The 15,739-nt window shown below is 37.2% G+C and overlaps 1 protein-coding gene across 3 annotated transcripts in view; it reads right to left on the reverse strand.

Moving 5' to 3' along the window:
- Positions 1-14,272, reverse strand: part of SLC25A12 (solute carrier family 25 member 12) — a 45,297-nt gene extending 31,025 nt beyond the window's left edge. Inside the window, exons 1-4 of one of the 3 annotated variants that reach the window (XM_051787408.1) lie at positions 14,160-14,272; positions 13,589-13,642; positions 9,240-9,382; positions 4,466-4,581 (exon numbers count right to left, since the gene is read on the reverse strand). In XM_051787408.1, the coding sequence (XP_051643368.1) occupies positions 4,466-4,581; positions 9,240-9,382; positions 13,589-13,642; positions 14,160-14,171 (325 nt within the window). In that variant the 5' untranslated portion in view covers positions 14,172-14,272. Of the gene's footprint in view, positions 1-4,465; positions 4,582-9,239; positions 9,383-13,588; positions 13,643-14,012; positions 14,032-14,159 lie in introns of those variants that run through there. The other 2 variants (XM_051787409.1, XM_051787410.1) reach the window with 2 other exon arrangements.
- Between the last annotated feature and the right edge of the window lie 1,467 nt (positions 14,273-15,739).

Genomic DNA, 15,739 nt, shown 5'->3' on the forward strand with positions numbered 1-15,739 from the left:
TTAAGATTAATGAACAGCCTTAACAAAAAATTCCTTTTCTGTTCCCCGTTGTTGAACTATGGTTTTGAACTTAGTATTATTATGGAGTTGCCACTCTGCATTGTTCACATGTATTTAAAACTGTGGTTTAAGCCTGAAAAGATCATACCAAAAAAAAAAAAAAGACAAAGGGAAGTGGTGTTTCCTACATTATCTGCATGTGTTAAGTAAAAGACACCTTGAAAACAGGCAACTAACAGCTACCAGGAGGCCAAAAAAATAGCAGTTCTGGTTTATAGCACACTTAATAAAAACACAGTGTTTTTCTTATATCCTCAGCTCTGTAGACATGTGATTGTATTTTTCTGTTTACATTATAAAAGGTTTCCAGCCTTTTATGGTTGCAAATAATATTTTAGAATGCAGAACTTTTACAATTAAATCCAAATCCTAGCATTTTCAATCCAACTGCCCTTTCAGAAACGGTGGAGAAGTGAGCACTAGGAGTGATCCATGTTTCCTGATGCTCAAAAACAAAGCACTAATAACAACATGTATTCAACTCCTTTCTCTTGTTCTTCTCGCTCATCTTCTTCCAGTGTTCTCAAACTCTATGTCCTGATTGGGGGAATCCTGAACTTTCTCTCCCAGATTAAAACTGGTTTAAGAAAATAGATGGGCAAGAGTTCAGTATCACTGTACACCCAACTTCTGAAACTATTAAATTGATGTTTATTATTTCAGTTCACAAATATCATATAATTTTCAAATAGTTGCATTACTAGGCATCTGATTGCTTTCCTCCTCCCCAATATTTTGAAGAAGACGGCTATTATACTCTGCAAGATATTTGTAATTAGATTTTGAGCTGTAGGATGTTTTTAAAAGCCTTATGTTCAGTTCCATAAATATTTTCCAATTATCTCCAAAATAATTCTGAGTGCACAAGAATCACGAACATATTTCAGCTCTATCTTTCTATCTGTATCTGCATGTGTATTTAACTAAAAAAGCATCTCTGAAATTCTCCAGCTTATCAGAGAATGGCTTTCTTTGTGGTGAGTCTACAAGGAAGAACAGCTGGGAAAAGCCTTGAAAAACTGATGCAGTCCAGATCATTGTATCGTGTGCCAAAGAGATAAATTACAAAGAATCCTTTTACTTCCAGTTAGACAACCTGTTTTTCAGAGAAGTTTCAGTCATAGTCACAGACTTCATCTTTTAGCCATAGTAAGGATTATCTGCTTCAACACTGGAAAAACACAAATAACCTGAGCAAATTCAGGTGTGCTTTAACCTGAATTCAGGTCAAAAGACCTGCACAGAAGAGAGATAATATTCCTTAGTACAACAGTATAAATTTTATGGAGTGTTTTCAAATATTTCACTCAAGAAGCAGCTTAGTTACATCCCATGATCAAAAGAGCAAAGCACTTGTCAGTTTTCTCTGGCTACAGACAGAAACCCGTAACAAGAAAATAACACATGAGAAAAAAATCACTTTTCTTCATCAGCTTTAGCTGTTACCTTTTAAATATTTTATGGTTAATGCAGTATTGTAAGGGCTCATCAGCAACACATTTTGCATAAAATATTCACCTAGGAAGCATTTATGAAGATGCAGAATCACTTGATCAGGAAAATACATGCTATTTCTCTATTTCTACATGATTAAAAAGTAACAAACTACACTATCAGTTGTATCACTGGGTTATTAAAATAGTCATTTTACTGCTTTTTATTCACCAGGCTGACAGCAAGTCCAGTGTACTAAGCACGCTGTGCAGTTTGCTCATACTAAGTAGGTACAATTTCTTGTTGCAATGAACCTACTATACAAATGCTACAGAATACTAACTGCATATTTATAGAAGTCATTCATACAGGGTTTCTGGATGTTCAAAACTCCTGGAAAACTGTCCCAAAGCATTAAGAAAGCAGATGATATTAAAGTGACAGAAGGCTTCATGTTGCAACAATTCCAACTAACATATGATATTGCACAGACAAGTACTTCGATTAGCATTGCATAGCTGACAAGTATTTATATAAAACAGTTTCTAAAGAATCATAAACTCTTGCTCCTCTTCTAAGATAGTTCTTCTGTAATACAATTTAATTAATAGTTTCATCATTGGAGAGTTGGAAGCTCAACGTTTTAAGAGACAAGTGGCAGACTGAGGCTCAAGAGGACTGTAAAATGCTAACGTGCTTTAGTATGGTCCAAAATCATGTCAGTAAATAAATCCTAAATAGCAGATGTGAACCCAACTAGACCAAAGTGCTTTCAAGTACAGAGTCAGTTCTAAAATTCAACAAGTATACTTAACTTTCTCTGGATAACTGAAAATTTGAGTAGACAAGAATATTTTTTGAAAATGCATTATCTCACACAAGGCCAGCGTTGGGTTCAAGTTACTGGTCTAACAGACAGATCCAAGTAAATTCTGTCCCTTGCTCCAGATCCACAGTGCAGGAAAACCTCAGTAAATCCATGTTGCTTCTGGCAAGACTTACTGGTTTGAGTTAGCTTTGGCATCAATGCAATCACATCCACAGAGCATTTCATCTGAGCTAGAAAATCTTGCCTGGTGTTTGCTCCCATAATCAACATAGTTTACCTGCAGACTTGGATACATTACACAGCCTGTAACAGACTTGACTTGTCTGACAGCAATTCTCACACCGTCTAAACTTATTCCATTTCAGTACATTTCTAATAATTTACTAAAATTTTTAACTTTAAGACTTATTTTTCTATATTGTCCTGTTTCCACATGAAACTAAACTCTGTGCCTTTCTGTTTCTGTGCTATGAAAAGGAAAGAGTGCAGGACTCATTCATAAAACAGCCTCTAAAGGCCAGAAGATTGACTTGGAAACTGACTGAAGGGTTACCAAATTCTGAACGTCACATATCATCGCTGCCATTTTTCACACATGTATTAATTTGTATGTTATGCATATGAAGTAAACAGCCAATGTTACAAACAAGAATTAAAAAAGGCAAAAAAGCAGCAGCAAATGTAGGAACTGTAGCACAAAAAATATGTACTATGTTATGTTGCAACATACAGTAATAACTGCAATATAATTAATTTCGGAAAAAACCAAGAAACCAACAGTAAATTTTAAGTTCCCTAAGGAATTTCCTATTCAAGATTTATCAGCCCTATAAAAAAAATTCAGCAAGATATAGAAAAAACATGCAATTTTCTGTTTTACAATTTTTCTTGTTTGTGTTGTTCTTTTAGACTTTAATTTAATTACACACTCGTAAAAATAACAATCCTCAGTCTGACTGAGCAATCTGTATAAACTGAAATGTATACAATTTTGTTCATTTACGGAACCAGCAATTTCAAGTGTGCTCATGAGAGCTGCGAAGTTCAACTCCCCGTTTTGTGAGACTATTAAATACACCATCATTAACGTGGTCACACTGATTGCAGCAGTTTCTCCAATCTGTAATGACTGCATTTACTGACTTCATCTTTACGTAAATTCTAAAAGATTTTCTTTTCGAGATGTTGTGTATCCCAATTGCTTAGTATTTGACTCTTCAGTTAACGATGTAATTTAACAGACATCGTAAGTCAAGCAGTTTGTTTCCATAAAACCACCCTTGCATTTTTTTCAACAAGTTGAAACACTTTTCATACGAATGAAATAGTACAAACAGCAAGTGGTTACAAATCCAAGCATAGTTTGTATTTTCTTTATTAAGAGCTTTATTCTTTTGGATAGAAATAACATTTAATTCTCAATCAATTTTATTAAAATTCTTACCGTTGATTTATCTAATTTTCATAAACATGAAGTTTTAAAAATAAAGCCTACTCCTCCTTAAACTGCAATGTTAATAACAGTTATTTAGCAATATCATAAAGCAGTGTAGTTGGCCTAAAGAATTTTGTCTGATCACTAATTTATGTGATTAGGGGGAAAAAAGGTAAAAAAACTGAAGGCCATTATTTTCTTTCTAGTTTTTCAAATATATGATCTAGTTGTAAGTTACACTCATACCATTAAATATTTGCTCCTCAAGAAAAGGAACACTAACCTAGGAAATCAAAAGATTAGACCTCCTTAATTTCTATATTGAGCTCTTATTGTATCTAATGACAATTCTTCAAAGATATGTGGAGATCCAGAATGTATTTTAAAACTCCCCCATTGTTGAAGCAGTTTAAAGTCCAGGACATAAAATTTCACTTGGGATGACACTGAGTAAAACATCATTGTATAAACTACCTCAGGAAAATGAAAAATCTTGATTCAAGATGACAGAGCAGAACATATTTTGTCTCTGTGTACTTCTTAAGCTTGTATCACTTGAAAAAAAAAGTTCTACTCATGCAAACTCTTAGGAAAACAGTACAGTACTGCACAATATACATTTCTATGCACCTGTGGTCAGGAACCATTATTATGACTGATACTATTTTAATCACTTTCTTAAACTGTTTTTCTTTAGGTATTCTTACCAAATGTTACTTCTCCATTGCCATTCCTGTCAAATAACTGAAAAGCAACAATGAATATTGCATCTGGAGTACACAAAACAGATTCAAATGCCAAAAATTCTTGAAACGAAATTAACCTACAAAGGAAAACACAGAAGTTACAAAGATTTAAAAAATATTCATAATAACAATGATCATTTGCACTTGATACTCTAGAAAACTATATGATCCAAATATTAAAATAAAATTCTAACATAAAATAATTAAGACTCTAGAAACTGAAAAGTATTTGTTACATTAAAGTAGTTACTTAACCTTCATGCAACTTTCTTCCTCTATAAAGCAACTGAATTCTTCATATCCATCAAAACCAAAACATAATCAATTCCCACTGAACACCTATAATTCATTACTTTGTAATTCTAAATGTAAGCACACAGCACTTAAAAATTAAGAGATAAAACCACAGAAATTCTATTACCATGAAATCTACAGCTCTGACATTGTATTACTATATATATTTCTACTGAGAAAGAAAAGATATTTTAATTCAAGTACAGGAATATACTACAAACATTTTCTTAAAACAATGTCTAATGTTCATGAAAAAAACCAGGGTTAGAAAAAGTCAAACTTTACTACACATATGGAAAGCTATTACACTTCAAATATAAGATGAGCCACCAAGTCATGTACTTGGGGACAATAAAGAATGTAGGAACATTTGGACACAAGAACAGTTAGACATGACAAGGCAGGGAAGGACTTCAGTGTAACAGCAGATCACAAGATTATGAGTTGTTTATGCAAGACAATTGCTACACAGAAAAAAGCCAACTCAGGATGCATTAGGAAAGTTGTTTCTGTGCAAGATAAGGAAGCAGCGATAGCCCCAGATAAGGTTCCCACATCATCTCTGCAACACGGCAGAGAAATCCAAGTCCCTGTGGTCACTACATATAAACTCAGACTTGAATGCACAGATAATTTGTTAGGATAATAATAAGTACTTTTTCTAGAGGCACTCAGTTTATTCTGACTAAAAGAAAAACAAAATATTTAGAAGGGGTCCGAATGCCACATGCATAAAGAGTTGCAGAAAGATAAGCCTTAAGCTAAGATAAAAGGATAATGCTGGCACAAAAAAACGATGGGATATATATTTTAGCATCAAATAAATTATCAATGGCAATAAGAATTCCAATTACATTTCTTTAATTAAACAAAAAATTACTATTTCAGTAAATGCTGTTAAAACATAGACTATCACTGTAGATGGTGCATTTTCCTAGAAAATGTACACAATTGATCTGAATTTAGTACTCTTCATAGGCTATCATTAGTTTATAGTGATTACTTCACACAACATTGCTTAGGGCTAATGAGTCAAGTATAAATTCTGTTCCCTACAAAGAAAAAAACAGAAGAAAATCATTAGTTTATCTAGTCTTTCTCTATCAAAGTACACAAGAAGTAGAATTGAGATACTTTAAAAAAAGGTTACATATGTTAACATCCTTGCATATACATATTACACAGGAAATACAGAAAAAAATAGTGATTTTGAAAAAAATTAAGATCTGGCAAATACGGAATCATGGTATTAATGTGTCGCATTTCAGCCACAAAAATCAGAGATATGAGAATGGTTCTTCGGATGCAAAGGCAATTTCATCAAAAGGATGACCTCGATAAACAAGGGGTTAGGATGAAAGAAACAGATGATCCTTTAAAACAATTGTAAATACTATCATTTCAAAATATACCTCACATACAAGCACAAAGCTGACATACAAATTAATTCCTAATCAGGAAGCTTTACAATTGACAAAATCAAGTGGCGATCTCTGTAGAACGCATTCGTAGAAGCCTGAACCTGAAAGAAGACGTCTTCAGAGGTCTCACTTTAACAGTGCCTACAGCAAAAGGAGACAGACACATTCAATTGCCTTTCCATATATTCAACTTGCAATGTCTAAGAGCAGGGATATCCTCCGTGATCCTCCATTAGCCATTAGCAGGGAGATAACAGGAACTGGATTAAAGGGAATGATGGAGCTTCCCACCCGATCACTACTCAAGTATCACCCAGTGAACCCACTGCACTACAGAGTCCAGAACGATATCAAATCACTCACCTTTCATTTCATTTGTAACATTTTAAAAAAATTTCTTTTCCTCTTATTTCCTCTCTACTTTTATCCTCCAAAAGCACACCAAGTAACCCATGTGTTTACACTTCTTCTCTATCTTTCCTTTTTTCCTACTACAACTCTTTGTTCATTTTTCCCCACACAACATAGCTTTTTAGACGTTATGTATAGCTCTGCTGTGACTCTCCACTATGTGAAATACCAACTCTTTCTTCAGAACTTTGCTCAAGAATGTATTTCCAGATTTAAGGATGATACGCTGACAAAAAGAGTATGTAGAAACAAGCAATTAAAATGAAGAATTTTGAATTACTACTGTGAAATTTTGAAGGCCTGAAGGGAGAAAAAATCTTTTATTTTAAAACTGCAATACCTCCTAATGGTAATTGACTTATATAATTGGGAAACTGGTTTAGGCACATATATATATAAGTACATTATTCAGAGAGGGTATTTATCCTAATTTCAAAACCAGTGCCAGCAGTCTGAAGACATAGGAATGTTTACAGCGTCAGTGAAATCCTGCTGTATTAAACAGGCAACAGACAAGGAAGTTTAGGTGAAATTCTGATTTAGAGGTCATTGCATTAATTGCTAAGAACATGCATTTTTAACAATGAGGAATAAACATTTTGAAAGTGAACAGTCTTTTGTTTTATGAACTGCCTCACTGAGTTCCACTAAAGCAAACCAGTCTTGTACTGCAGTAACAGGAGAAGGCAACAGTACTCTGGAACAGTTAAATAAGGATCAGGTTACTATCAGAAAAAAAGTAAAAAACCATTTTTTTTTAAACACACGCCTACAGAGAGCCAGTTCCAAAATGTCCTTTTTTTTTTTTTGTAAAGTGCCAAACTTAAACCTAAAAGACATAAAAAAATATTAACAATGAAAGCAACCAAGAACACTGCGACTATTTATTTGAAGAGCAAGCAAGGCTAAGAGACTACGACAGCAGACACAGAAATGAAATCTTGTAAGAGAACCCAAAGCTTCTCAATGACTTGCTGCATGATGTTGGGCTGTCATTTAATTTACAAATGTATGTATGGAATAGGACTTCCTTGGACTTCTTTATAACTTATGTCCTAGGAAAGATGCAATGCATTCTGGAATTCAGTTGAAGATTACAATAATTATTCATGCTACAGATTAAACTCTCTATGCAGATTATATAGTTATTAGTGTCTGGATTTTGATATATTAAAACTCACCCCAAATGAAAGAATGTGAATGTAGAAGTAAATAAATAAACCGACAATGATGGGGGTATAACAAATTCTTCACATGAAATACAGATTATGGAGAAATATTTAAAATGTTTAGAAAAATAAGTTTCAGACAAGTATTCAAGCAGATAAACATTTTGTCTGAAGAAATGCACACCATAAAAGATAACCAACAGCTTTTTGAGAGGAACAAGATACTAAGCTTGTTGGTTTACTAGTCATCAAATAGACTATTATTTCAACAGATACATACAAAATATCCTTTCCAATCCGAAACAGAGCAACAAACTGCAGCCATGTACTGGAAACAGAGACAGGTTATTTAGATTTACAAAATATATGCACATTCAAATGTATTAGCAAAGTAGTGCAGCTTTATAAAAAGAAAAATCATGTAACATTACATCAAACGGAAGATCCTACTTTTGTCATTTAGTGTAAAAAGTATATAGCATATATAATTTCACTTGTATAGCACAGATACTGTGCAGCAAGCTGCTCAAGACAATAAGCAAATTAAGAAAATATTCTGAAGCAGAACGCATGAAAACAAAAACATTTAAGTTCAATTTAAAATAAGTTACATCTATACATTTACAAATGTTTACTATTTTAAAAGCATTTTCTTCCCTACCAAATAGCCACTCACTTCTGCATTCTTGACCTCTTCTCTGATCCATCTTAACTTTGTCAATTTACTTCAACAATGTCCATACATCCTACTTCAATCCAAGGCCAAAACTAGAAGCCTACACACAGCAAAAGAAAAGGCTCCTTGGAAGACAAATGAGTTAGGGGGTACTCAGCAGAGCAGACATTTTGCAAATTGATTTGAGGGAACTGTCTAGAAGCAAGCAGGATCATCTGTAAGTAGCGTTGGAAAAGCTTTATGTGCTGTGACCTTATCTTCATTAGGTAAACACCTTCTTCCTGAGTAGAGTCATTCGTGTTTCACTTTTCTAAGAGTCAGCACTTTAAAAAAGACCTCAACGGTTTGATTTGAATTGCATACTACAGAAATAAGAATGCTCTTCCATATTTCCATGTCTAATTACAGGTACTGAAGACACTATACAGTATCTAATCGTGGACATGGACACACAGAAAAGAACTTTTCCGAGGCAATCATACTACGCTGAACTTCCCTGCAGTTCGACTTCCTCAGCACTTGTAGTATTTATTAAAATGTCACTAAAACAAATCTGAACTTAAAAAAAAATCCATGTTAAACACCACCTTTTTTTTCCCAGTTTTCCCAAATCTATACTCTACTGTACTTGTAAAAAAACTTATCTAAATAAGCTTAAAGTGTAATAAAATCAATAATGTATTTTAGAAGATGAAGTTATCCAACCCACGACTCACGCATGTACTAATGCATTACAAGTTTCAAATGGAAAGCAAAATTCTCACCCATCCTTAGTTTGATCTGCCACTCCAGCCAACAGCTGCACTGTCTTAGGATTGTGATGTGGATCTGTATGAAGTCCTAGATATTTCTGCACAAAATCTTCCGGGGTCATGTAATGCTCACCATCTTTCTCAACACTTGCATACTACAGTAAAAATAAAAAAACATAACCACACAAACAAAGATTAATCCATTTAAATGCTAATTATTGGTGATTAACAAACTAGTAACTTCACTGAATGCAACTTAAAATGTTGCATAACTGTCTGCACATAACTGCTCTGAAATTAAAGTCCTCGATCAAATTAACAGTGTTACTGTACTAGTTTTATACTACCAACAATCAGATTTCCCTGCAGAATATATATGTTCACATAATGATCAATATCTTCTAATTAAAAGACAATTATATATTTTCAGAAACTGTCAGGTATTACAACCATGCTGTAGCCTGCCATTTGCTGAAAACACAGCACGTAAGTTTTCCTACCATTTCTAGTAGCAGATATTTTCTGAAAAATTGTTCTTGATAGTTACTATAATTATTTTGGAAAACATATATTATTTCTTTTCTCTTTTTGTGAGAAATAAACTTCCAGATTAATTTTTATCCTGAAACAAATGATTTTAAGTAAAAATTCACACACACAAAAATAGGATTTGAGTAAATTGAAATGTTATTTCTTTCAATTTTACTAGCATTGAGTTTTAAATTAAAAATCACAGGCAGATTTAAAAATTTATTATTGATTTGCATTAGAAGTAATGATTTTTAATTTATTTGTAAAAATGTGTTATGCTTTTCTAAGTCCTAGCAAATAAGCATTCTCTGCAGAAAAAGAAATGGCAATGCCTCCAAATATCTAAAGTGCAACATCTATGCTAATGAATTCAAACTTCAACTAATAGCCTTTTCCACTATATGCTGCAGTACCTTGATTCAGCTGACACAGCTTTACATGAAAGAGTGTCAGCTCTCAAAACAGATGCTTACTGTGCCAGGGACCCACAGGAATTACAGTATTAACAATAACATGTACACACAATACCTGTTAAGGTGTAACACTCCATTAAGGTAAAGGGAATCATTCTCATGTCTCATACTTGTTTCACCACCAGTTGAGTCTGGACACACTTTCAGCAGAAAGGAGCTTGCACCAGCATCAGTGCCTGCTTCAGCACCTCCTGTATCCCTTCCACAACACCAGTCCCTCACATCCCCTCATCACCTCTCCCTCTTCCACCCTATAGCTGTGATGACAGCTATTTGCAAGACTGCACTGTAAACCAGATTACTGAATTTATGCAGAATTAAAACAGATTATTTCCACAAAAACAGGAACAAAAAACAGTGGACAGGAATCCTTTAATTCAACACTGCTGCCAACATGATAGCATAAGGAAATTGTGGCTTCCTTGAATCAACTCTGAAAGGTTCTCTTCCCAGTCGTACACACAAGTGACTGAAAATGCATTACGAAGCACAATTCTGCTGCAAGACATGAAATCCAAAGAAAATGTTATGTATGAAGGACCATCAAACATGCAGAGTATTGAGCATATCTTCAAGAATAATGGAATTCAACTGTATGACAGCAGAGGTGCATATCAAAGACAGTCAAAAAATCTAAACACCATCCTCTTTTTTTCTCCAGATAACAATTTATCTGACTTTATTATAAACAATGATTTGTTTTACAATAAAAAATGTGTCCAGAAAGTTTTATTACAAAAATTTTGAGACAAAAATAATTAACTGACAGATACATTGAGCTCCATATGAGAAGGTCATGGCATTTTGGAAGAGCTTGGCAGCAAGCCAATAAATTAAGGTCTAACAAAGTAGCCAGGCATGTAAATGCATTTGTCCTCAGGTTACCTTTTCACCATGCAACTTAAATCAAGACTCTTTTAGCACAAAATAAGTAAATGTAAATTATGACTAAATATGAATGTAAAATATAACACATCAATTAAATCTGTACTTTCCTCAGTCCTGAATGCTATAACACAAAATTCTTACTATACGTTTATAGACTGTCTTGGGTAAGCACTTGATGAATTTGCATGAGACTTTTAAAATTCATCACATAAAATGAACACACAAACCCTCTACTCTAGTTGTACAATCCAGTGCTAGGTACCCACCACACTTTCAGAAACAATGCTTTGTTTTTAAAATTGGTTAGTTTTCAATTTAAAGGAGTTTTCTATCCCAGTGATTTTATCTGGGCAGAAGAGAGAGAAGTTCCAAAGCAGAAGAGACCTACAGGCACTATCAATATTACATTTTTAAAATCAAGCTAAGCTACAAGCAAGAGATTCAGGTAATTTTTAAGCAGTGGTGGGGAAAGTTTCCTGTATTAAAACTGGGAATTTGTTTTTGTTTCTTTCTTCACCTTGCTGGAACAAGTTACACTTGAACTCAGCAGGCAGGGAATAATTCAACTATATTTCCCAAAGACTGACTGTGTCTTCCCTAAGAAAAAAGAATGAAGGCTCACTAAGAAATCTAGCAGCTGTGTTTCTACCTAACTCTCTTATCCTTCAGGGATAATTTGTTATCCAATATGTTCTTTTATGGTTGTTACTGAAGCCTGTTTAGCAAACACTCAAGTTACCTGATGGTGCACAGACAAAGAATTTCAATGCCTGCATTTCATAGTTACAAGACTACAGAGAAATAATAGCACATCTTTTTAATGCAAGTAAAACGTTAGGTTTTTAACAGTTCAAAATAGTAAAAATAAACATATAGCAAGCTTTTGGAAATCCACTAATACAACGTAAACTACATGGACAGAGGGCGCATAGCACTTTAGAAGACATGCATGAAGAGAAGGAAATTTAAGTACACTCTCTGTGATTAAGGTGGATGGTGATGAGGCCTACAGTTCACATCTTCCCTTCTAACCATTTCCAAGGGATGCCAAATTTAGGAAGGAATGCACGACCTTTAGCTGAAGCTCACAGACAGGCCAGCACTCTCAGCAAAGAGCACAACATATTTGACCCCTGATGTGTGCAACACTAGCAGTATTTCTCTACAACTTAAGTCTTGGAAAGAATGATTCTCTTTTGATTTTTTTTAAGCTTGCAACTAAGTTCAATTCCTACCCATCAAACAGAAACACAATTTCAAACTCAATTTTAATCAAATATAATGCAAAATAAACTTTCTTTCTATGCTCTTTTTACTGCAAATCTCAAACACTTAAGGGGAGAGAGAAGAGTGTTCATTTTTTTCATCCCTCAGAGCATGCAACAATCCACAACTTAATTTGCATGTTTCTTAGAAGATAACAAGATAAGACATGGAGAAGACCCAGAAGTTGTTTTAAAACCAGACTGTCCCCCAGGCTGCTGGAAGATTTTTTGCTAGAAATTAAATGCTGAGATGTCACAGTTTGATGCCAGCATTCTAAGTTTTTGCACTCCAGCAATACTACCAGTGTAATCCAGTATACAAAAGCAAAAATCCGCCAAAATCAGGGTTGGGATCTAACATCTCTCTCTCAGGCAAAAAAGTCTCTCTGACTACTTGTAATACGTGGAAAGTATTATCTAATACAGTAGAACCAGAAGTTACATGTCAAAAATAGATTTTATTATTTACAGTATTAGCTTTAATATTCATTTTATATTCTTAACTTTTTCACAGAGAAAACCTTCTTGAATATACTGTGTTAACATTCAATATAAAAGGAAAAGAAGCTATTTTAGTGATTTTGAAATATCAGTGCCCCAACTATGGACCTAAAACACAGTTGTTCTTATTCCATATGCTTGATTCATAGTTTATTATCAAAGTTACAAGTTTGACTCAATTCTCCTTTCTGACTGTGCCTTACTGTAACTAAGGGAGTGTAAAAAGCTTCATGCTCTTATTTATATATATCTTAATTATAAGGCCCTGCAAGGGATAATATTATGAAATGCATAAATCTTTAGTTATCAATTTTAAGTTCCAAAAACATTGCCAGCGGTCCATCCATTTGTGAGAGGAACACATATAAACCCCAAAGATAAAACATACAGGCAGAATAACTTTTTGAATCTTGGAAAAGTATAATTTAAAAATAACAGTACTTAGTTATAGCTATTTATTTTATAGAAAACTTGAAAATACTTCAGAAAAATATTTAGTATTATAATTTGGAAATGGTTAATCAGGATTTGTGTCACCAGCAGCTTCTGCTTGATGCCTGACAGGCTCTTCAATACACTGTGCCTGCAAAGTGAAGTTTTAAGTGTCCCAGCAGCACAACATGTGTTTGATTCCATGGCAAACTGCTGGGAGGGCAAAAAGCAGAAGTCTGTCACTTAAACAACACTAGATAGATCTTTTTACCTGCAAAAAAATATTTCGTAGTTCGGCAGGGTCCGCTCTTTTGGCTGAGTGCACCTGTAAACACAAGCAAGATACTGCTTCGAGAGCCGTGCCACTGACAGAGCCCCGACACCACTCGCTGTAAGGGCGGCCATGGGGCGTCCCTTGAGACCCACAGGCCCAACCCCAGCCAACACCGCGCTGTGCTGCCGTGGGACCGCACCAGGCTGGGTGCCGGTGACAGCTGTCAGCCCCGGGCTGCCTGCGAGAGCCGCGGCGCCCCGGCCCAGGAACGGCCCCTCGGAACGGCCCCGCCACGGCCCGCGGGCCAGGCCGGCCCCGCCACAACCCCCGCCACCGCCAGGGGCCCCGGCCCGCACCCCCCGCGGCACCGCGGCGGCGGAGGCACCGCGGGCTGCGCTGCCGCTGCCCCGGGCCGCCCCACCATCACCGCCGGCCGCTCCCCCTGGCCCCCGCGGGCTCCCTCAGCGCCGGCGGCGGCCACCGCCTCCCCCCGCCGCCCGCCCGCCCCCGGCCCCGCGCGGGGTCCGCCCGCTTCCTCCTGCCACAAGCGGCGGAGCGGGAGAGTCACCTTGACCGCCATGCTGCGCCCGCCGAGGAGGAGGAGGACGGAGAGGAGGAGGAGCCGCCCGCCCGCCGCGCCGCCGCAGCAGCCGCTGCCTCAGCGCAGCGCTGTGGGGGCGAGCGCCGCGCCCGGCCCGGCCCGGCCCTGCCCGCTGCCCTCGGCGGCCGGTGCCGGACAGCGCCGTTGCAGCCGTCCGGGGGCCGTGTCTGCCCCCACCGAGGCACCAGCGGAGCGGGTGCGGGTCCTGCCGGGGGCTGCTGGCAGCACCTCCACAGTGCAAAACCGAGCTCCTGTGAACGCTGCTGAATCTCATTTCTGGCGTGACAGATGCAGCTGCTCTCTCAAGGGTCAGCTGACCTGTTGGTTCCAAGTTCATAGACTGATGTTCTGGCAGCTTGGCTGCAAATTGGTAGTAGCCCTGTATTTCAAACAAAGGAGCCAGAGGCAAAGTTATCAGTCCTGGCTGGAATTCAGTAACTTCTGACAGGGTCTTCAGCAGTAGAGCACACTCGTGTTATATCTCAAAATGAAAAGCATACAGGCCACAGCCGCAAGAAAGGACAAGTTCATATTTCATTTGGACGGTTCCATCACAGTAAGTGCTTGTACAACCTGGCTTAACTAATACTACATGTTCTGTCTTGCTGTATTATTTCAAGGCCCCAACAAGGTGTCTTTTATCACATGCCACTGGAAAATATAAAAAGGGCAGATTCTGGTACACGTCAAATAGCACAGTGAGATATAAAACTACAATACAGTAGTTGGCAGTTTATAATAGTGGTCATAAAACAATGGGTCACTTTTCTTAAGTTTAAAACAACTAATTTTCTCTAGAAAGCGGAACTTTTCTTGGCTATAGGTCAACAAAAATTCTATGAATATAACTCAGAGTTCACATGCTATGTCACAACTGACAACAAGAACAGTTTTGATAGAAATCTGCCTATTTGATAGGCATCTGATAGGCATTTGATAAGCATCTGACCACTAGAGTGTCTTGCTCAGCAAGTCCATAAATACCTACTATTTGCAGAGTGTCGTGGTTTAACCCAGCCAGCAGCCAAGCCCCACACAGCCACTCACTTCCCCACCAGCAGGACTGAGGAGAGAACAGAAAGGGTAAAAGCTGGAAAACTCATGGGTTGAGATAAAGGCAGTTTAATAGGGAAAGCAAAAGCCATGCACACAAGCAAAGTCAAACATGGAATTAATTCACTGCTCCCCATTGCAGGCAGGTGTTCAGCCATCTCCAGGAAAGCAGGGCCCCACCATGTATAACCACTTGGTAAGCCAAACATCATCACTCCAAACATCCCCCTTCCTCCTTCTTTCTATACTGCCCCACTTTCTATACTGAGCATGCCATATGGTCTGGAATATCCCTGTGGTCAGTTGGGGTCACCTGTCCCAGCTGCGTCTCCTTCCAGCCCCCCATGCACACCCCCCTCCCTGCCAGTGGGGCAGCACAAGAAAGCAGAAAAGGCCTTGGCTCTGCGCAAGCCCTGCTCAGCAATAACAGAAATAACTCTGTATTATCAACCCTGTGTTCAGCACAAATCCACCACTGGCCCCACACCAGCCAC

Source organism: Manacus candei, unplaced genomic scaffold, assembly GCF_025592945.1.
Source record: "Manacus candei isolate 608988 ecotype Guabito, Panama unplaced genomic scaffold, ASM2559294v1 h1tg000023l, whole genome shotgun sequence".
Lineage (NCBI taxonomy): Eukaryota > Metazoa > Chordata > Aves > Passeriformes > Pipridae > Manacus > Manacus candei.